Here is a 23,432-nt window from a genome sequence, read left to right on the forward strand (position 1 = left end):
TTCTCCCCCATCCAGACACTCAAAATAAATTTTCTTGTCAAGGAGCATTTCACATCCTCTTGCCCAGCTCTTAAAATACCCATGTTCTCCCTATACCTTTAACAAACTTTGCCAGTTGGTTGTGGGTAGGGTAATTGTTGTTACATTGTTTTTTCAACTTATCTCTAGAGCTTTACTAATTCTGTATTTCAAATAACAAGTTTGACTGGACCCCTCTGCTACTTTTTTTTTGTCTCAAATTTTAACTTTTCCATCTTAGCTTGTTTTTTCTTTTTCTTTTCTGTCTTTGTCCTATTTCTCTTTCATACTGCCCTTTTATTTTTGTTTATTCTCCTTATTTTTCTTTATATCCCAAATTTAAATTTTTGCCTTAGTCTGGTTTTTGTTCCTCACTCTTAGTCTTTTCTCTCCCTTTATCATTTCAAAATCAATTCCCGTTCCTCTAAACATCTTAGACTTTTCTTTGTTTCTTTTTTCCCTCTTATTCCCATAACACCTATATTAATTTTAGCTCATTTGTTATTGATAGTACTTCAGTGGATCTTTCTCTCCAATTTGACTCCTATATTTTTTACTAATTATTTAATATTTTCCTTCCTTTTTCTTTCTCTCACTTTATTTTGTTTTAATTTCTGTTTAAACCTAATATTATATGCTTCCCTTCTCATACTCCATTCCACATTTTTCATTTCCTTTTTTATTCATGAGGTAAACATTACCATCTCTATTTCCATTGCTCCCAATTCTTATTAGTGCTCCTCCCCCCACCCTCTCAAAATCATTTTTATTTCAGTAGGTCATCTCATATCCACTCTCCTTTCCTAAAATAGTCTTAATCTCATCAGACCCTTATTAATACTGGTTCATTTGCTATTGATAGTGGGATTGTGGGGGCAGCTATATTTGTGGGTGTAGGTTTGTTTCTTGATTTGTGGTTTTGTTCAGGCAGCATCAGCACAACAGCACACAAGATGTGGTGGGCAGAGTGACTCTCAATCAACCAGCAGCAGGGAAAGACCCACAAAAGAACAACCCAACAACAATCAAAACCCAATTACATCCAGAAAAGCAGCATAAAAGGCATACTCCTCCACCAAACCATCTCTGAAAGATATGGTAAAGGGACTGCTTTAAGAAGAAGTAAAACAGTGAGAGAGAAAGGAACACAGGCACAAAGGGACTAAAAAGGCAATGAATAAGTGCCTATCAATAATAACCTTAAATGTAAATGGGTTAAATTCTCCAATCAAAAGATATACGGTAGCTGAATGGATAACAAAACATGACTCACACATATGCTGCCTACAAGAGACCCACCTCAGAACAAAAGACCTACACAGACTGAAAGTGAAGGGCTAGAAAAATATTCCATGCAAATGGACAGGGAAAAAAGCCCAGGGTCATAATACTTATATCTGACAAAATAGACTTCAAAACAAAGTCCATAAAAAGAGATCCAGAAGGACACTTCATAATACTCAAGGGAAGAATCCACCAAGAAGACATAAACATTGTAAATATATATGCACCCAAAATAGGAGCACCCAAATATATAAAGAAAATCTTAGAGGATTTCAAGAAAGATATTGACAGCAACACAATTATAGTAGGAAACTTTAACACCCCACTGTCAAAAATGTATAGATCTTCCAAACAAAATATCAACAAGGATATTGCTGCATTGAACAATGCCCTAGACCAAATAGATGTAACTGATATATATATATGAACATAGATGAACATATATATATATATATATATATATATATATATATATATATATATATATGACCTCCTGTCCCAAAGAAGCTAAATACACATTCCTTTCAAATGCACATGGAACATTTTCAAAGACAGACATGATAGGACACAAAACAAGCCTCAACAAAATCAAGAAAACTGAAATCATATTAAACATCACCTCAGACCACAAGGACCTGAAACTAGAAATCAACCTGAAACAAAAAACTCAAAAACCCTCAAACTCATGGAGATTGAAAAGCATGCTATTAAACAATGAATGGGTTAACAATGAGATCAAGGAAGAAATCAAAAAGTTTCTGGAAACAAATGAAGATGAACTCACAACAATCAAAAACTTATGGGACAAAGTGAAGGCAGTCCTGAGAGGGAAGTTCATAGCAATACAAGCCTACCTAAAAAAGATAGAAACATTTCAAACACACAACCCAACCCTATGCCTATAAGAACTCAAGGAACAACAACAAAGACAGCCCAGAGCAAGTAGAAGGAAGGAAATAACCAAGATCAGAGCAGAATTAAATGACATAGAGACTCAAAGAACAATCCAAAGGATAAGCAGACTGATAACAGCTGATGAAATCAAAGCAGTAATAAAAAAAAACCCAGCACAAAAAAGCCCTGGACCAGACTGTTTCACAGGAGAATTTTACAAAAACAAATAAGGAAGAGCTAACCCCTGTCTTTCATAGACTATTCCAAAAAATCCAAGAAGATGGAAGACCCCCAAACTATTTTTATGAAGCAAACATCATCTTAATCCCAAAACCAGTTAAAGACATGACAAAGAAAGAAAACTACAGGCCAATATCGCTGATGAACATAGATGCTAAAATCCTCAACAAAATATTGGCAAACTGCATTCAGCAATACATTAAAAAGATCATACACCATGATCAAGGGGGATTCATTCCAGGAATGCAAGGATGGTACAATATTCACAAATGAATAAATGTAATACATCACATAAACAAAAGGAAAGACAAAAATCACATGATCATATCAATAGATGTGGAAAAAGCATTTCATAAGATGCAGCCCATAAATGATAAAAAACGCTCAGCAAAGTGGGAACAGAGAGAGTAGTCCTCAACATAATAAAGGTCATATGCAAGAGACCTACAGCCAACATCATACTCGATGGGCAAAAACTGAAAGCTTTCCTACTAAGATCAGGAACAAGACAAGGATGTCCACTTTCACCACTTCTATTCAACATCATATTGGAATTGCTAGCCATAGTAATCAGACAAGAAGAAGGAATAAAAGGCACCCAAATTGAAAAGTAAAGTAAAAGTATTGAAAAGTAAAATTGCCATTGTTTATAGATGACATGATAGTGTACATAGAAAACCCTACAGACTCCACCAAAAACCTACTTGACTTAATAAGTGAATTTGGCAAAACAGCAGGATATAAAAAGTCAATATTCAGAAATCGAAAGCATTTTTGTACACCAACAATGAAATATCAGAAACAGAAATCAGTAATAAATCCCATTTGCTATAGCAACAAGAAAAATAAAGTACCTAGGAACAAACTTAACCAAGGAGGTAAAAGACCTGTACTCAGAAAACTATACAACACTGAAGAAAGAAATTAAGGAAGACACAAACAAATGGAAGCATATACCATGTTCATAGATTGGAAGAATTAGCATCATCAAAATGTCCATGCTACCCAAAGCAATTTATATATTCAACACAAACCCTATTAAAATACCAATAACACATTTCACAGATATAGAACAAACATTTTGAAAATTTATATGAAATCATAAATGACCCTGAATAGCTGCAGCAATTCTGAGAAAGAAGAACAAAGACAGCGACCGGAGGGGAGAGGGGAAGGAATTTCAGGGGAAAAAAAGGAAGGATTTACAGGAACTAGCATGAAGGACACATGGACAACTACTAAGGGGGGGTGGATAGGGGAGGGAGGTGGGGGACACGGGGGGTGGGCTGGGAAGGGAGTAAAAGAAAGAATACTGTAATTGAAAAATAATTTTTAAAATAAATTTTAAAAGATTTAAAAAAGAAAATTCACATGTTTAGGGTTGAAAAATGTGAAGGGCTAATAAAGGAAAGGATTTAAAAAAAAAGAAGAACAAAGTAGGTAGGATCACCATACCTGGCATCAAACTATATTATAAGGCCATAGTAATCAAAACAGCATGGTACCAACATAAAAATAGACATACAGACCAATGGAACAGAACAGAGAGGCCAGAAACAAACCCAAGTCTTTATGGTCAATCAATATCTGACAAAGAGGGCAGAAGCATAAAATGGAGTTGGGAGATCTGGACAGCTACATGCAAAAAAAAATGAAACTTGATCACCAAATTACACCACACACAAAAATAAATTCAAAGTGGATAAAAGACTTAAATATAAGTCATGATACCATAAAAGTCCTAGAGAAGATAGGTAGGAAAATCTCAGATATTCCAGGATGGAATATTTTCATGGATATGTCCCCTAGAGCAATGGACATAAAGGAAAGAATAAACAAATGGGACTTCATCAACTTAAAAAGCTTTGCATGGCTAAAGAAAACATCAACAAAATGAAAAGGGAACCAACTGTATAGGAAAATAAATTTGCCAATGATACCTCAGACAAGGGTTTGATCTGAAAAATATATAAAGAACTCACAAAACTCCACACCAGGAAGACAAACATTCCAATTAAAAATGGTCAAAGGACCTGTACAGACACTTGTCCAAGGAGGACATACGGAGGGCCCAGACACATATGAAAGGATGCTCAGCAACACTAGCCATCAGAGAGGTGCAAATTAAAACCACAATGAGATACTGCTTCACACTGGTCAGAATGGCCATCAAGCCCTGGCTGGTGTAGCTCAGTGGATTGAGTGCGGGCCTGCGAACCACACGATCGCGGTTCGATTCCCAGTCAGGGCACATGCCTGGGTTGCAGGCCGGTTCCCTGCAGGCCAGTTCCCAGCAGGGGACGCACAAAAGGCAACCATACATTGATGTTTCTCTCCCTCTCTCCTTCCCCCACTTCCCCTCTAAAGATAAATAAATAATAAAATATTAAAAAAAAAGAATGGCCATCATAAACAAATCAAGAAGCAACAACTATTGGAAAGTCTGTGGAGAAAAGGGAAACCTACTGCACTGTTGGTGGGAATGCAGACTGGTGCAGCCACTGTGGAGAACAGTATGGAATTTCCTCAGAAAACTAAAAAGGGAATTGCTTGGGATTATACCCTAAGAATCCTGAAACTCCAATCCAAAGGAACTTATGCACCCCAATGTTCATAGCAGCACAATTTACAATATCCAAGTATTGGAAGCAGCCTGAGTGCTCATCAGTAAATGAATGGATCCAAAAACTATGGTACATTTACACAATGGAATTCTATGCAGCAGAAAGAAAGAAGGCGCTCCTACCCTTTGCAACAGCATGAATGGAACTGGAAAGCATTATGTTGGGTGAAATAAGCCAGGCGTTGAAAGACAAATACCATATGATCTCACCTTTAACAGGAAGCTAAACAACAAAACAAGTGAGCAAGCAACATATAACCAAAGACACTGAAATTAAGAACAAACTGACTGTAACCACAGGGGAGGAGGAAGGGAAATAAAGTGGGAAAGAAGGGAAGAGGTTATAAACAAACATGTATAAAGGACCCGTGGACAAAGCCAAAGGGATATAGGATTGACGGTGGGAGGTGGAGGTGGGTAGGGTGGGGGAAAGTGGTGGTGGGAAAATGGAGACAACTGTATTAAAATGTCAATTAAAAAATGTACATTGGAGCCCTAGCTGGTATAGCTCAGTGGATTGAGCTCAGGCCTGTGAACCACACGATCGTGGTTCGATTCCCAGTCAGGGCACAGCCCTGGGTTGCAGGCCAATTCCCAGCAGGGGATGCACGAGAGGCAACCATACATTGATATTTCTCTCCCCCTCTCCTTCCCTTCACCTCTGAAGATAATAAAATCTTTAAAAAATGTACATTGAATTCATCATACTATTCATTTATATTTGCTGTAAGTTTGATATATTTCTAAATAAAATTTGGGGATAAATATAAGATTCTATAATTAGAAAAAATTATATTGAAGTTTATCTGGAAATGTAAACATGCAAGAAAAACTAGGGAAAAATCCTAAAAGTAATAATAATGAGGTATAGATAACCAATTCCAAATATGAAAATGTGTAACAACTTAAAAAAAATTGACTTGTAATTTTTGGACATTCAAGTTCTGGCCAACATGGAGGTGTAGGTAGAAACCCTTTGCTTCCTTTCACAACTAAAAGGAGAATAACAACCAATCTAAAATATATAAACAACCAGAAGTGCCAGAAAATCAAAATGCATAAAAATCTGACAACCAAGGAATTAAAGAAACAATTAATCAGACCAACCAGACCGGTAAGAGAGTCAAATGGAGAGAACCTGCGGCAAGGCTGAGGACTGTAAAGGTGGGGCTGACTGAAAGAACCCTCAGAGAGGTGGGGGCTGGCTGAGCGAACTCCTGACAAGGCAGTGGACCACATGGGCAGGGCAGACTGAACTGGAAACTGATACTCAGAGCTGACTGTGGACTATGGCAGTTGCCACAGTGGGAGAAACTCCCAGTCTCATACAAGAGTTCATTGGAAAGTGGAGCTAGAGCTGAGCAGGGGAGCTGCATTGTTCCCTCTCTGGTCCCTCCCCCACAAGCAGTGCCACAATGCAGCAAAGATGGTTGCCCCGCCCTGGAGAATATACAAGGCTCTGCCCCATTATAACTTAACAGGTGCACCAAGACAAAGAAATATGGCCCAAATGAAATAACAGAGCAAAACTCCAGAAAGAAAGCTAAGCAGTGAGGAGATAGCCAACCTATCTGATGGAGAGTCCAAAGCCCTGGTCATCAAAATGCTCACAGAACTGATTGATCTTGGTCACAAAATGAAAGAACAAATGAAGGCCACCCAAAGAGAAATAAAGCAAAATATTCAGGGAACCAACAGTGACAGGAAGGAAACCAGGACTCAAATCAACAATTTGGAACAAATGGAAGAAGAAATAAACATCCAACCAGAGCAGAATGAAGAACCAAGAATTCAAAAAAAAAAAAAAATGAACAGAGGCTTAGGAACCTCTGGGACAACTTTAAATGTCCCAATATCTGAATTATAGGGGCGCAAGAAGAAGAAGAGCAAGAAATTGAAAACTTACTTGAACAAATAATGAAGGAAAATCTGGTGAAGGAAACAGATTTCCAGGAAGTCCAGAGAGTCCCAGAGAAGTTGCACCCAAGGAGGAACACACAGAGGCACATCATCATTAAGTTTCCCAAGATTAAAGATAAAGAGAGAACCTTAAAAGCAGCAAGAGGCCCTGGCTGTTGTAGCTCAGTGGATTGAGCGAGGGCCTGCAAATCAAAGGATCGCGGTTCGATTCCCAGTCAGGGCACATTCCTGGGTTGCAAGTCGGTTACCTGCAGGCCAATTCCCAGCAGGGAATGCACAAAAGGCAACCATACATCGATGTTTCTCTCCCTCTCTCTCTCCTTCCCTTCCCCTCTAAAGATAAATAAATAAAATCTTTAAAAAAAAGTTTGATGCTTCACAAATGTGGTTACATTAAAAAGCAGCAAGAGGAAAGGAGTTACCTACAAAAGAATGCCCATAAAGACTGTCTTGCAGGAAAGAAAATACATCCAAGATTACTCTGTCCAGCAAAGCTATCATTTAGAATGGAAGGGCAGATAAAGTGCTTCCCAGATAAGGTCAAGTTAAAGGAGTTCATCATCACCAAGCCCTTATTATGTGAAATGTTAAAGGGACTTACCTAAGAAATTGAAGAAGATCAAAAACTATAAACAGTAAGATGACAACAAACAGTGAGATGACAACAAACTCACAAGTTTCAAGAACTAAACCTAAAAAAAAGAAAAAAGAAAAACAACAAAAAGAAAAACTAAGCAAACAACTAGAACCAGAACAGAATCAGAGAAATGGACACCACAGGGAGGGTTTTCAGTGGAAAGGGAGAGGGGAGGAATGGTGGGGAAAGGTACAGGGAATAAGAAGCATAATTGGTAGGCATAAAATAGATGGGGGGAGGTCAAGAATGGTATGAAAAACAGAATTCAAAGAACTTATATGTACAACCCATGTATATAAACTCAGTGAGGGGGATGCTGGAGAGTTGGGGGTGCAGGGTGGAAGGGGAATAAATGGAAGAATTGGAAAAACTGTAATAGCATAATCAATAAAATACACTAAAAAAGACTGGTAATTTTACAACAGACTAGAGCTCAAAAATGGATAATGCAATATATAGACCATGTACCATAGAAATGTACATTTGAATTTGGTCTTATCTGAGAAGCACCTTATCTGTCCTTCCGTTCTAAATGAAAGTTTTGCTGGGTAGAGCAATCTTGGTTGTAGGTCTTTAGATTTCATGACTTGGAATATTTCTTTCAAGGAGTTCATCATCACCAAGCCCTTATTATATGAAATGTTAAAGGGACTTATCTAAGAAAAAGAAGTTAAAGAAACATGAACAGTGAAAGGACAACAAACTCACAGTTATTAACAACCACACCTAAAACGAAAGCAAACTAAAAGGACAGCTAGATCAGGAGTGGAAACATAGAAATGAAGATCTCAAGGAGGGTTAGCAACAGGGGAGTGGGAGGAGGAGACGGGGGGGAGAAGGTACAGAAAACAAGTAGCATAGACAGTAGATAGAAAATAGATGGGGGGGGGGGGCAAGAATAGTATGGGAAATATAGAACCTAAAGGACTTGAGACACATGGACATAAACTAAAGGGGGGTAATGGTGGGGTTGGGGGGGCAGGGTGGAGGGGAATGAAGGGGGAATAGAACAACTGTAACAGCATAATCAATTCAAAAAAAATAAATAAATGTATTAAAAAAAAAGAAATGTACATTTGAAATCTATAATCTTATTAACCAATGTCATCCCAAACAATTTAATCAAAAACAGATCTAAATACTTATAGAAATCCAATGTATGAATGAAGATGCCTTTTCAAATTAGTGTGTAAAAAAGTCAATAGCATTGCCCTGACTGGTGCGGTTCAGTGGATTGAGTGCAGGCCTGCAAGGCGAGAGGGCACTGGTTTGATTCCCAATCAAGGCACATGCCTGAATTGCAGGCTAGGTCTCCAGTGGGGGCAGGGAGCTAGAGGCAACCAATCCATGTGTCTATCGCATATTGATGTTTCACTCCCTCTCCTTCTCCCTACCTTTTCCACTCTCTAAAAGTAAATAAATAAAATCTTTTTTAAAAAGTCAATTGTATTGGAATAACCAGATAGCTATTTGGGGAAGAAAAATGTTGAATTCTTACCTCATTTCTTCTACCCAAATTAATCCCAAATGAATCAAAGATTTAAAGGTTAAAAAATTAAAAGTATTGGAAAAATACATTAAATTTATTTTTAAATGTAAAGAAGGCCTTTCTTAGCAAGGCACAAGTCATTGAAACTATAAAGACTGATAAGTTTAACTACACATATAAATCAGTAAGTAAATCTCAGGAAAATATTATTAAATATATAACAATGAGCCAATTTTCATAGCTTACAAAGTGCACATATTAATCAATAGAAAATCATATAATAAAAAATAGAACATGACCACACAGTTCACAGAAAAAGCAACCAATAAACACAAAACTGTGTTCCATCTCCTTCATTAAAATGCATTACAGCTTCATTAAACTGCAAGATACCATTTATTCACTTTCAGATGATCAAATTTTTAAAAATTTGGTACCCAGTATTGGCTTGGACCTCATAAAATAATTATTTTTATACATTATATGTGGCAGTATAACTAGGCAAAGATTTCTGGAGAATAATTCGGCAATAACTACTAAAATAAAAAATACCCTTTGACCCGGCAATTCTATTGCTGGTAATGAACGCTGTCAGTATACATTATATGTACAAGTATGTTCACTGCAATATGATTTAGCAATAGAAAAATGTTTAAAATTTTATAACACATTTATACATTGGAATATCACAAGTCATTAAATGAATGAGGTATTTCTGTATATACTGATACAGAAAGATCTTATAAGACAGCAAAAAAAAACAAGGTTCAGAAGAGTATAATACCATCTGAATCCATTAATGTTAACTTTTAAAAAGTTTGTATTTCCTGGCAAATAAGTTGTCCCTGAAAGAACATACAAGACACTTCAAGCTGATTTCCTTTGGAGAAAGGTATTAGAAGTAGAAAGGAAGGGGCAAGTTTTCATTTCATTCCTTTCAGTACCATCTGATTTTTTTCCCTATGTTCATATATTATCTTTCTTTTTTCCTTTGTAAAGAATATTTGATTAGTAGGTTGTTTTGAGATATAGGTAGATTTAGATACTGGTAATGCTATTTTTTAAAAATACTACAGATAAGTGCCAAGTTTTGCAAACCAGAAGAACTTCCTTTTGGATTTTCATGAAACTTTAGATTTGCTCCCTAATGCTTTAATAATGATGTCCTGTTAAGTATAAAGTGACATTTTATAATGGCAGCTTGGCTATATAACAAATTTGTGATGAGATGATTAGACACTGTTTGCTGCTCAAGGACCAAAATTCTTACACCCCAAAATAATCAAATAGTTATTTGATTATTTACAAATATAAATAAGATTATATTCTATTTTGACCCCCAAAAGCATAAAATTACAATAAGACCTTACATATACAATAAAAAGTAAAGTATCTATTGAATTTAGTAAATCAGCATCACATTGGAAAAAAGTCATAAAATTAGCTCTTACATTTTTCTGGGGATAGAGAAGCAGAAGAAAATGTGATTAAAAGTAAAAAAGAAAACACTACCCAAAACAGGGGGAAGGTGAGAGAATCATTTATTTATTAGATAGGGCAGGTCATTAAAAGAGAGGAAACATTCAAAAGAATGTGCTTTGCTTGGTGTTACAGGCATTGATGCTCACAAGAAACAACACTACTCAATACATCATGGAAACAGGCCACATACAACTGGGAAGATGCTGCCACGCCACTGAAGAAGCTACGGTGCTAAGGAAACAATCATTGGGGAGTTACAGAGCATCATAGTCTCCAATTCACAGATCTACATTTTCTGCAGCTAAGCCATTAGCCCATGGCATTTGGCTGGTTCCGTGATTATTAAGAAGTGAGATTTCCCATATCCTAGAGAGCTTTCAATAGTTCAGACTTCGAATGTCACTGAAATCACAGTCACCTACAGGCCAAACTAATTCACATGAGTACATTTTGGGGAATTACCCTAAGTAGTGAGCTGTCTAATAGTATTAGAAATGAATTTTGAACTTAACCCATTTTGCAGTGTCATGACATATCCAATCAACTCCAGTCCTATGACATAAACTTGGAAAAGACAGCAGAAATTCACTGGAAGAAATTAAAGAACTTTGGGAAGTTCACCTGGCCCAAGTTATATAAGCTGCTGCCAAAGTGAGACACACTTGAAAACTGCTATGTCAATTATTTGCCAAATTACTTGGCATCATTTTTAGCAGGACTTTCTTGATGAGGCAGGCAAAGATTTCAATATCCATTCTAGAGACTGGACAAAATATAAGTAGTAGTATATCATGAATAAATTGGTTATGAGGAAAAACTATTCAGCACAAGATTGACTAAGAAACCCTCCATCTTTACATCTACTGATTTTACCAACCACTGCCTTTCAGAGCAGTCACAGTTCTCAAGAAGAGAAGTTTATTTAAAGATAAACTACACATAACACAAAACCCTACTTGGGAAGCCAGTCATGAAAGACCAGCTACTGTATGAATTCTTCTATATTAAATGACAGGAATAGGCAAGTCATAGACACAGAAAGTAGATTAGTGCTTGCTCAGGGCTAGGAGGCATGGGAAGGAAATGAGATATGACCACTAAAGGGTACAGGGGTTCTCTTTGGAGTGATAACAATGTTCTTTAATTCACTGTGGTTGTGCTTGCACAACTTGTGACTCTGTTATAAATCCACTGAATTGCACCTTTTAAATGGGTGAATTGTAAGGTATGTGAATTGTAGCTTTAAAAAGTTGTTATAAAAACACGTTAGGAAAGGAAGACAGCCTGAAGAGAGAAGAAAACAAGAGGCTGTTGTGAATCTAGTCATATCTGAATGAATGGTATAACAGTCTAATGTAAAGAACTGCTTTCTCACACACTATTTTGATTTTATTATCACCACGTTTAACACCTGACTTCACATTTTAAATTTATTTCTAAATTACATTATCAGAAGATTTTTAACTTTGCTCTTCTTAGAGAGCAGAGTCAGTGTTCCATAGAAAGAGAAGATTGGCAAAACAAAGCTAAACAAAACAACAATGAAAAAATAATATCCTGCTTTGGGGTTGTGCATTACTAGACAGAATAGAAGAGCTGAGGTTCACTTCTAATGGAAAAAAATGCCATCAAAGGTAAGGGCATCATATGACCCTTCCCTAAAAGCACATTTTCTTTTCAAATCTGCATAGTTACTCCCTTTCTTTACATTTATACAAGTCAACATATGCAAAGTTTTCATACCTGCAGATTTCAATAAAAGCAATGTTCTCTACATAGAAATGTTAAGCTTTCTGAAAATCAAAGAGCTAGCCAAATGTCCTTAAAACTAAAACTGCTGTTTCTAAAAAAGTTCTACTCTGTATCCTCATTCTCATCTTCAGTAACATGCCATGAAGATGGAAAACACTAAGCCTATTAGAAGTCAGAAGCTATGAAACAATTTCTTAAATGACCTCAATTAAAAAAAATTAAATATATTAGTTCCAAATATTTAGAACATACTGGGTCCAGTTCTTTTGAAGTGTACCTTTAATGAGAAGTTTATTTTTACTAATTCGCTAGTACAGTTTGTGATAAAATAAAAGACTTTGAATAAGTTAAAGTGGCTAATGACAAGTAATCAGTTTTCGTCAGTGATTACTATTCTTCTACATAGGCAGGGTGATTCTATCACGAAGGGTCTTTTTTGTGTATCTTCAACTATTCTTAGACTACACAATCAATTAGGGAAATTTTTACAGTGAAATGAAGAGAATACAACTAGATGTACAGCAAGTTAAATTTGTTAAATACATTTGTTATGACAAAGAATTTCCGACACAAAAATTGCTCACTGCACACAAAACTCCAGAGAAATGATGAACCAAGACAGCTGATGTTAGATGGTATACAGGAGTCAGGTGGGTGAGAAGTCATGGATTAATTAAAAACTGGCAAGTAGCTGCTGAAGCAGAGCCACTTCTTAGAGGGTATAAGAAAATCTGATGTCACCTTTCTATATCTCTTTAGAGAAGTCCATTTGTTTTTAAGAAATGAAGACCACTTCACTATCATACATTCTGCAAAGTGCAGTAGTCACACTGTTTCCAAAGGATCCTAGAAACTGAAGTGCAAAAGAAAAGAATCTAATAAATAATTATAAAACAACATATTTTTCTCAAAGAAATATGTTCAAAACAGTGATCCATACAGAAAATGTAAATTTGTTTTAAAAGAAAAAAAGACTTTTTCCTATGAAAGATCAAAGACTCATTTCACAGATAACTTATACTACATCAATAATTTCATGTTCATTGCAGTGCTATTTACAATAGCCAAGGTCTAGAAGTTGCCCAAGTGCCCATTAGGGGATGAGTGGATAAAAGAGCTGTGGGACATTTATATAATGGAATACTACACAGCAGTAAAAAATAAGGAAATCTTACCTTTTGCAACAGCAAGAATGAACCTGGAGAGTATTATGCTAAGTGATATAAGCCAGTCAGAAAAGACAAGTACCATATGATTTCACTTATATGTGGAACCTAATGAACAAAATAAACTAACAAATAAAATAGAAACAGACTCATAGACACAGAGAACAGACAGACTCACAGCTGTCAGAGGGGAGGGGGACTGGGGAGCTGGATGAAGTAGGTGAAGAGATTAAGCAGAAAAACAACAAAAACAAACTCATAGACACAGACAACAGTATGGTAATTACTAGAGGGGAAAGAGGATGGGGGGAGGTAGAAGAGGGTAAATGGGGATAAATGGTGACAAAAGGGGACTTAGGGTGGTGAACACACAATATACAGATGATGTATTATAGAACTGTACACCTGAAACCCATATAATCGTATTAACCAATATCACCCCAATAAATTCAATTAAAAAAAATAAATAAATCTTGAAATTCTCCCCAAAATAATAATTTGATTACAGTGTACAAACAAGGGCCACAGACTTTTTAAAATTAGGTCTAAAAGATCATTATAAATACTGATATGGGAGTGTTTTATGCCCCAAACTCCAATATTCCAGCTCTGTGTCCTGTATTGTTGTTATGATCTGTAAAAATCTTAACGACGCAGTGATTCAAGTTTTCGTAACTTCAACGATGTATTAGAGGATAACGCATCTTGGTTTGAAGAATTTGTTGTATCTGAAGGCCGGAACAGTACTCTACCACGATGATTAAATACATAAAATGATGGATGATTCCTTAATGTGTCAAATGTCCTTGAAAGAAAAAAAGCATCAATTTTAGATAAACCCTTTATGAAACCCTATTAGAAAATAAGCAGACTTCTGATGAATTATGAATTTGCTATGGATTATATTTTAAACTATCTTCAAATCCATGAAATTAGACCATAAATGGCAATCATACTGTATCTTATTTTTTTCCTTTATAAGGAAAATAAGAAACCTGGAAAAGCAACATATAGCCTTAGCATTTTTCTTAATTCCGCCAGTCCTTCCAGTATGCCTATGAATAACACAAGTAACTGCTGAACTTTAATCACTTCTGTAGATCTGAAATTAGCCCATGCCAAATAGTCTTTTTTAAAAAAGATGGTACCTTTGATTAGTCTCATTTGGCCCTCACTATTCAAGGTATATGATAATTTCACAGATCTGTTTTCTAAGAATCTTTCAAGGATAACAAAAAAAAAATCCATAAATTCTTTTGGCCCTCCTGTACCTGCTGTTGTCCAAACTCATATATTTTACTACCACCTACTAAATGCCATTCTCTTTAACTTTTTTCTTTCCTGGCCCATTGCCTGTGATTCTGAGTAGACTCTTTGTAAGAATAGTAGTGGGTGGTGATAGTGGAGTATTCTTGCTTCTTTTCCAGTGAGAGATATGTGGTCTAAAAAAAGTTCACAAACAACTAAGTGTAGGGCTTTTAGTATTAGTTTGTTTTTAAATATTACTTTCCTGGAGAAAAAGAATTCTGCCTCTGATAAAACTCAGATCTCAAAGTCAGCCCACCTGAAAATCCAAGCATATCCCCCCCACATAAAACAGGAAGCCTGAGATGTGACTATTTAAAATATAAACTAAAAAGTAAAAAGAGGGCAAGTGTCCTCTGAGGCATGTTTATTGTGAATCCTAAGGAAATATTGTAAAGGGTTAAATTTTCCAGGATAAAGAAAGTGGGTAAAGTCCAGACATGGAATTGAGCAAGGCTAAAGGATGACTTTATAAAAAGCAAAGTTCACAAAAACAGCTTAGAAGAAGTACAGGGAAAAAAAAAAAAGCAGAACAAGAAATATACTTTAACCCAGGAATAGAAAAGGGCCTGAGAACAGAGTGCATGTCACAGACTAGGTTCAAATGATAGAGGAAACATAAAACCAGTTATTCTTCCAAAGACTAAGCTAGGACAGAGGAAAAAAGGTAGGGAGAAGGGAAGGAAGGAAAGCGAGGGAAGCAAAGAGAGGGAAGGAAAGAAGGAAGGAAGGAAGGAAGGAAGGGAGGGAGGGAGGGAGGGAGGGAGGGAGGGAGAGAGGGAGGGAGGAAGGAAAAAAATTCTGAGGGAATATTTACCAATATATTTATTTCCATCTATCTGTCCATCTAACCAACCAATAAGTAATTTTAAGCAACCATAATATAACATGCTATTCTAATGTCAATAATCAGTCATTCAACTTCCATTTTTTCTATCATATCAAACACTGCCTCAATATTTTTACTTCATTAGTCATATAAATTGTATAATTAAAATGTAAAAACTAACTTTTATGCACCAGAACACATACATTTAAAATTATGTAAATGAAACAAAACCTGTAAGAAATTAAATGCCTATGAAAAGAGGAAACTTACTTATTTTTTAGTTCTGAGGTGGCATCCATATCTCTAAACTCCCCTGCAATATGAACTATACCATAACAGGTAACCGCAAAGGCCAGAAGTGTCTGAAGAACTATCTGTGAGTATAAAGATTAAGATTACTAAATTATATACAAATATTATTATACAAATTTACAATTTTCTTTCCATCTCCTTTTAGCCGCTAACACGTATTTCTCCAGATCTGATGAAGGAGTCAATTCTCAGTTTAAAGGATTTGGACCTAAACACAACAAAATCTATAGTCTGTGGATTGCCTACAAAAATACTTGTGGGTTTTGCTTCAGTAGCAAAAACAGGTACTGAGCCATTTGAAACTGAGTTATTAACTACTATCGGCTTCCAAGAAAAATTAAAAATGTTAATGTATTATCATTAAATATCATAGAGTATAAGAACAATACCTCTTACCCTCCACCCAGCTTAAGAAACAGAACATTACCAGCACCTTTCAAGTCCCACGTGTCTTTCTGTAATTATATTCTTCACTCTCTCTCCCAAAGTTAACTATCGCCCCAAACCGTGTATTAATCAGTTGCTTTTCTTTACAATTTTACCAGCTAGGTATCACCTCTAAAACATATATTGCTTACTTTTCCATATTTTGAATTTTTGTGAGATTCATCCCTGTGGCCGTATATAGCTGTAGTCCATTCCTTTTCATTGTGTTTTGTATTCCATTATATGAAAATACTACAATTCATCCATTCCATTTTTGATAGCAATGGGGGCTGTTTCCTGTGTGCTACTTTGCCTTACAACGTCAATATGGATATCCTTGTGTACTTCTCCTGGTGCATGGGAGGAGAATCACTGGTGTGGAGTATGTGCATTCCACTTTATTAGGTAATACTAAACTGCTTTCCAAAGAGGTTGTTCAAGCACAAACTTGCAAGCTTGACATTAATCAACATGGGATTACAGGCATATTTTTTCACTGGGATTTTCTCTATATTGAAAATTTTTCAATTGGTAAACAGGAGGAAGTTATTTTAAATAGATGTACATGAATGTGTGTGTTTCTATCACAAAGCAATGATGATGGGAGAATGAGTTAATAGCCGCATCTACCATACTCTTAATTATAGACAACCTAGTCAAAATTAGCCACAAGCCATTACTTTTTGTAAATTAAAACATAATGTCATATGTTATACCAGTTCACATTTCCAGCACCAGAGTACCAAGACCTACTTCACACAATGCAATCATAGGCACCATTAACAAAAATGTGGTAAATCTATAAGTAGTCATGAAAATATCTGAAGAAAAATTGAGTAATAAAAATCTAATTATAAAACTACACATACATATACATACACACACATGCATAATAACTTTTAAAAAGAAAACCTCTGTGTTTTGATTAGGTAGAACTATACAGACATAAATGAAGATAATGTTTACGCATAGGAAGAAAACTGAACTACTGGTACACTCCAAATATCAGAATGGAAGTAGAACTGCTGAACAATGGGGTAAAATTTTTTGTTTGTTTGAGGTTTTACTTTTTACACTTACTGTTTGATTCTGTTACAAAGAACTTACTATTTTATAATTTAAAATCCCAAAAAATAAAATTGTGAGTGAAATTCATATATCATTTTAGCTAAAAAGAACAGGTCCTTGTTTTCCTTTAATTTTACCTCCTATGCATATGTCCCTAAACAATGTTTTGCTAATTTTGCTTGTTCTTAAACTTAATATAAAAAGGAACTTTTCCAAAAAATGAAGTCAAATAATCAGATGCACTTAAAAAGTGCATCTCAAACTATGGAAGAGCAACTTCTAGGACTACAGTTCTAGAAACCAAACAGAAATATTTTGTCTACAAATGTTTGGGTTTTACAGTGTGTGACAAAAAGTAAAGTAGCAAACAGATGTAATTTTATGTCTAAAAATTTAAGAGAATAAAAACCAGTAAAATATTATTATAAAGTATATGGCTAATTTTTAAAATGTATGTTAATAGAATATAAATAATCAACTTACATCTATTGGCAGTGATTCATCTTCCTTTTCTGTTAATCGCATATAAGAACGATCTATAAACCAGAAGCATACCATTAAGGAAACTGTAGCTCATTTTTCTTCCTTAAAATGCAAACAAATCAATATACCAAAGAAGCAGCTGACTTAAATGCTACATAAAGAAATGCTAATGCTGGATTCCTCAAAAACCTATATCTTCTAAGGCAATCATCCTGATCTTGAACTATTTTATTCTTACTTTGTCTCCTTATAAAAAGGATAAAAGTGAAAGGTGAGGAAGTATGAGGAAGAAATACCTATACATAATTTTTCTTTCATTACTACAGGAACACTAGAATCCTCTGAAACAAATCATTTCTTTCACTAACTGGTCAAAGAACTCGCAACTATTTAAAAATTAATGCGCCTACAGGAAATCACTACTCTGAAGTAGCACCATCATCACATAGAATTGGTATGGAAATGTTTTTTTCCTGAGAGAATATCCTAGTGCAGTGGTGGGGCAGGAAAAACTCCAGGACATCAATTTGTGCCTCTGTGATTAAATTAAAATTCTTCTGTTGCCTTAGCCTCAGGAAACAACATGGTATGAAAGATTCAGGATTTGGCAGCTGATAAGACTGGATCATAAAACCAGCTCTTCAACTTACTGTAACCCTGATGTTATCTCATTCAAGGTAACACCTATCCTGTAACACCTCAATTTCCAGTGTTTAAACACAGATGTTGGAGGGTGAGTGTGTCTTAGACCCAAAGGAATACAGTATCTATCTTTTCACTGCCTAAGTTTCTGCAACATTAAGATGGGAATAATGTGAGGATTAAATGAGATATGTAATAGGCTCTCTGCCATTACAAAGTTCATTATGGCAAAGATGAGCATGCCATGGCACCATAGGAAGCTATCTGCTGCCACAATCTGACATGACACAAGTAGCTTCAAAGGTAAATGTTCATTTCTTTCCCCCATGAACATTATAAAGAGGTCCCACCGAAGGGACAAGTGCCACAAGGCATTTTTATCTCACTGGAAACATAAACACACAAAATCCTAATTCTAGGTGAACCTTGCACAATCCCTATTTCACAATGTATTGTGAACTAAAAAAGCCAAATTGTTGTGGGTAAACATGTATTGACTTTTAAAAGATAACTTGTTTACAGGCATTTCCGGAGTTTTTCTTACAGGGTTTATCATAAGGACAGATGTAAAAGAAAAATCAAAGCAATACCAAAAACAGGTTTTGCCGAACTTCCTACCTATCCTCCGTTCAGATCCCAGCTAGCTTTCTTCTTTGCCTGAAGTCTATTCTGATTCTCCAACACTACCTTTAACCAGGCATTTCCCTATCTGTAGAACTAAAGGTAGGACTTTAATGATCTTGCTCTAGGACCTTAATATTTTATAGCTGAAGCCTATGGTAGAAAATGCTGCAATACTCCAGAGTCCCACCTTCCCCTAGAGCTGTGCTTCTCAAAGGAATGTGCGCACAAATCACCTGAGGATCGTACTGAAACGCAGATTCGGATTCAATAGATCTGGAGCAGGCATCTCTAACAAGCTCCCAAGTGATTACAACCATGCTGGTCTGCTGACCTTACCGCCTCAAGGCTGTAGGTCTGCCCCTATCTCCACGTGTCTTTACATACTTTTAGCATGGCATTTATGTCATTCTACTGTGATTATTTATTGATCCATTTGTTTTTCCACTTGCCATTGGACTACCTCGGGCATCACTCACACTACCTCCATCATCTATGCACAGTACAATTTCAACCAAATCCCCGACACCTAATTTCATAAAGCAGTGTAGCACATAGACTCTAGACTCAAACTCCCTGTCTTTAAATCCCGGCTCCACCATTTCTCATCTCTGTACTTTCATGCAAATGTCCTAGTTGTGTGTCTCAATTTCTTCATGTTTCAAAGACAATTTTAACAATAACAGCTACCTCCAGGGCTTTTGGCAGGACTGAATTATATAAGTGAAGTGTTTAGTTCAGTCCCTGGCACTCATTAAGCACTTACTAATGGGAATTACTATCATCATTAAAGCCTGGAGCACAGAACAGAGGAGACTGGGAAAACATGACAACTACATGTAATGTGATACACTAGACTGATTCCTAGAACAGAAAGAAGACATTAATGAAAAACTGATGAGATCCAAATAAAAGCTAGACTTCAGTTAACAGTAACATACCAATGTCAGTTTCTCAGTTGTGACAATAAACCATGGTGATATCAGATGCTATCAATGGTGGATGCTTGGGTGAGGGGATACAGTCACTTTCTGCAGTACCTCTGCAAATTTTTGTAAATCTAAAATTTCTAAATAACAACTTATTTAAAAAATAAGTTGCATTTCCTCGGACATTGTCATAATGCATGTATGTGATAAGTTGTTAAAATAATTGGATTATTTTAATTATATATAATACATAATAAAAGTTTTTTTTAATTCATTTATCCTTAGAGGGGAAGGGAAGGAGAGAGAGAGAGAGAGAAATATTAATGTATGGTTGCCTCTTGTGTGTCCCGTGCTGGGAACTGGCCTGCAGCCCAGGCATGTGCTCTGGCTGGGAATGGAACGGTGATTCCTTACTTTGAAGGCCCACACTCAATCCACTGAGCCACACCAGCCAGGGCACAATAAAAGGTTTCAACTTGAAAAAAAATTGGAGCTTTGAAGGAATTCAAATCTCATTTTCTACTTTATTCCTAAAGAAGAAAAGCAATCCACCAAATAAAAGAATAAAGTTCAAGTTTGAATTCAGTTCCTTCACTCATTTAACAGATTTATTGAGTACCTATTGTGAGGAAAATTGTACTAGGCTCAAGATTACAGCAATGAACAAAAAATGTACATTGTCCCTGTCCTTGTAGGCTCTATGGCTTGGACAGTGGTCAGCCAACTTTATCTGTAAAGGGCCAGATAATAAATATTTTGGGCTTTGTAGGTCATTCTGTTTTTATTTCAAACTCAACTCTGCCCTTAGAAAGCTTCCAGACAATACATAAATGAATGGGCATGGCTATGTGCCAATAAAACTTCACTGATGAACACTGGAACTTTGATTTTATATAATTGTCATGGGTCATAAAATGACATTATTTTGCCTCCCCCCAACAAACTAAACATGTAAAAAACATTCTCAGCTCACTATGAAAATGGGAGGGAGGCTGCATTTGGCCCACTTGCCAGAGTTTGCTGACCCTTGGTCTAGGAGAGAAGACGTCAAAACAGATCAGCTGTCTCAAGACTTCACTCCTCTGCTGGGCTCCAACTTTTTTCTTGACAATACAACTTTATCTATATGATAAAGTCCTTCTGCCTTTTTTTCACTTAAACTTTGTGTCACTCTATGTGATATGACTTACCCGAGGTCACAGATTTAATGGCAAAGCGAGTTAAGAACCTGCCTTCGTGACTCCCAGTCCAATGCTTTTTCCCCTGTACCAGTCCCTATCTGAGGCAAATAGTCACATAACTTCTCAGTCACTGCCTGGACAGCCCAGGAGTGCCCAAAACGCTGTCCACCTAGTTATCATGGGACTATGAGCATCCGAGGCTCTCAATCTGACACTTTGCCGCTAGATCTGACATCACTCGTCCTGGATCCCCAGATAGACTCCCTCTTCACCCACCATGCAGTGTGCCTGTCCCACTCTGAGCCCTCTATCAGACACCCCCGTCTAACGCTGCTTCAATGTTTCACTGGGCAGCCCCGCACCGCTTCTGGTAGTCACTGCAAACTCTTAAGGTCTCGAATGACCCTTCCTGGGACCCTCGGTTTGACACTCCTTCTGCGGTGCGCCCATACACCGCCCCCGAATTCCCGCATCGGAGCGGTCCGGGCCCCACAGGCACTTACGCTGAGCAGCGGAAAATGCTGCGTGGGCTAGGGCAAAGAGGCCGATGCCCACCAGCCCCTTCCACAGTGACAGCGCCATTATCCCGGATGAACAGCAGCCCAACGAAAGCAGTGAAGGGCAGGGAAGCAGTTCCCTCTACCAACAGCGGTGTCCACGCAGCGCAGAAAGATGACGTCACTGGACCACTGGGCGCGAAGAGCCTTTACAGAGGTGGCAAAACCGAAGTGCCTTTAGAAAGCGGAAACAGGAATGCTGGGAAGGAGGGGGAAGCACGCGGGAAAAAGTCCGCGAGTGCCTGTGAGACGGCTGGCTCAGCACTGCCTCCTGCGAGGGGTGGGGCTGACGGAGGGGGGCGTAAAAGAAGAGGCGTAAGTGGACCAATTAGGAAGCGGAGAGGAAAGGCACCAGCAAAGCACTTGGGACAAGGGGCGTGGCCTGTGGACAGGCCAGGGCGTGGCAGTGGGGCGGGCGGGGAGCCGCAGGGGAGGTGGTTGAAAGTGGTGGTTGAAGTCCTTTAGTGCGGGATTTCTGTCCCCGGAAGGGGATTTTTATTTTGTTCATTTCGTTTGTTTGTTTGTTTTTGTTTTTCCCTCAAGCGTAGTCCTTTATTTTGTGTTGACTTTTACTACGTTTCAGCCCCTTGGGAACCAGCACCTCAGGAGGAGGCAAGAGTGTGAAAGCATGGAGGCAGGTGGGGTGCAAAGGAAAGCAGCGTATTTTGAGACCCAAACACGTGGCAAGCTCAGGGGGATGCTCAACAAAAGTTAGTTCCCTTGTCTTTACCTTCAAATGGCCTTTAAGCAGGATTCACGCCCAAGGGGTGTAGCACGGAGGGAGTGTTTTGTCATGAAGAGAACCAGTTTACATTAGGGAGAAATGAAAGGGGATAAATATAAGGATGCTAACAAAGCAGGCCCATCTTGTCTGTCCCCATCTGTCTCTCTGTTCAGAATAAATTGTACCCTTCTTTCACGATTTTTCGTTGTCTTTATCCCCTAAAAAGGTTGACGTTCTATAGTAAGGTTCTCCCTTTTACCTATTTTCACTCTGCTCTTCTTTGGCTAGCTCACTTATTCATGTCCACCACTTCAGCCATTGTTGATATTACAGTGATTCCAAATTGACATCTCTCTCTCAAATGTATCTCCTCAGCTCCAGACCTGCATTTCCGACTACCTGTTGGTCATTTATTTTTATCCTCAGGCACTCCAAACTTCATATGGCCAAAACTGAATTCATCCTTTTTTTCCCAAACTCTGCACCAATTTCTCCAGTGCCCCCTGAGTGGCACAGGGTTGTAAAATGCATATCACAAGGTACATGCATAGTATGGTCAACATTATTTTCCCTGCTGCATCAGTTTTCTCACTCTCCTGTGCTTGAAGATGTATCCTGACCACCTCTTTTAAATTAGCAATCTTCCCTTCCAATCCCCTTAGCCCGTTCCATTTTTATCACCTAACGTGCTCTATAATTTACCTATTTGTTACATTTGTTGTATTATTATTGTGTACTGTCTCTCTTACCCCACTGTAAGGTAAGTTTCAAGAGGACAGGGATTTCTGTCTAAGGCTAAAACATTGTCACATGGTAGACATTCAAATAAATGTTTACTAAATTAATAAAG

General features: G+C 37.2%; 1 protein-coding gene across 3 annotated transcripts in view; it reads right to left on the reverse strand.

The window, feature by feature from the left end:
- MMGT1 (membrane magnesium transporter 1) overlaps positions 1 to 22,124 on the reverse strand; it is a 46,365-nt gene extending 24,241 nt beyond the window's left edge. Inside the window, exons 1-5 of one of the 3 annotated variants that reach the window (XR_008391050.1) lie at positions 21,805 to 22,124; positions 17,929 to 17,981; positions 15,910 to 16,013; positions 13,515 to 14,310; positions 10,630 to 13,192 (exon numbers count right to left, since the gene is read on the reverse strand). Coding sequence is in view for 2 of the 3 variants with exons in the window: in XM_037142229.2 (XP_036998124.1) it covers positions 14,151 to 14,310; positions 15,910 to 16,013; positions 17,929 to 17,981; positions 21,805 to 21,883 (396 nt within the window). In the remaining variant the exon portion in view is untranslated. Of the gene's footprint in view, positions 1 to 10,629; positions 14,311 to 15,909; positions 16,014 to 17,928; positions 17,982 to 21,804 lie in introns of those variants that run through there. The other 2 variants (XM_037142229.2, XM_053662371.1) reach the window with 2 other exon arrangements.
- Between the last annotated feature and the right edge of the window lie 1,308 nt (positions 22,125 to 23,432).

Source organism: Artibeus jamaicensis, unplaced genomic scaffold, assembly GCF_021234435.1.
Source record: "Artibeus jamaicensis isolate MK-2021 breed Jamaican fruit bat unplaced genomic scaffold, CSHL_Jam_final contig_240, whole genome shotgun sequence".
Taxonomy (NCBI): Eukaryota; Metazoa; Chordata; class Mammalia; order Chiroptera; family Phyllostomidae; genus Artibeus; species Artibeus jamaicensis.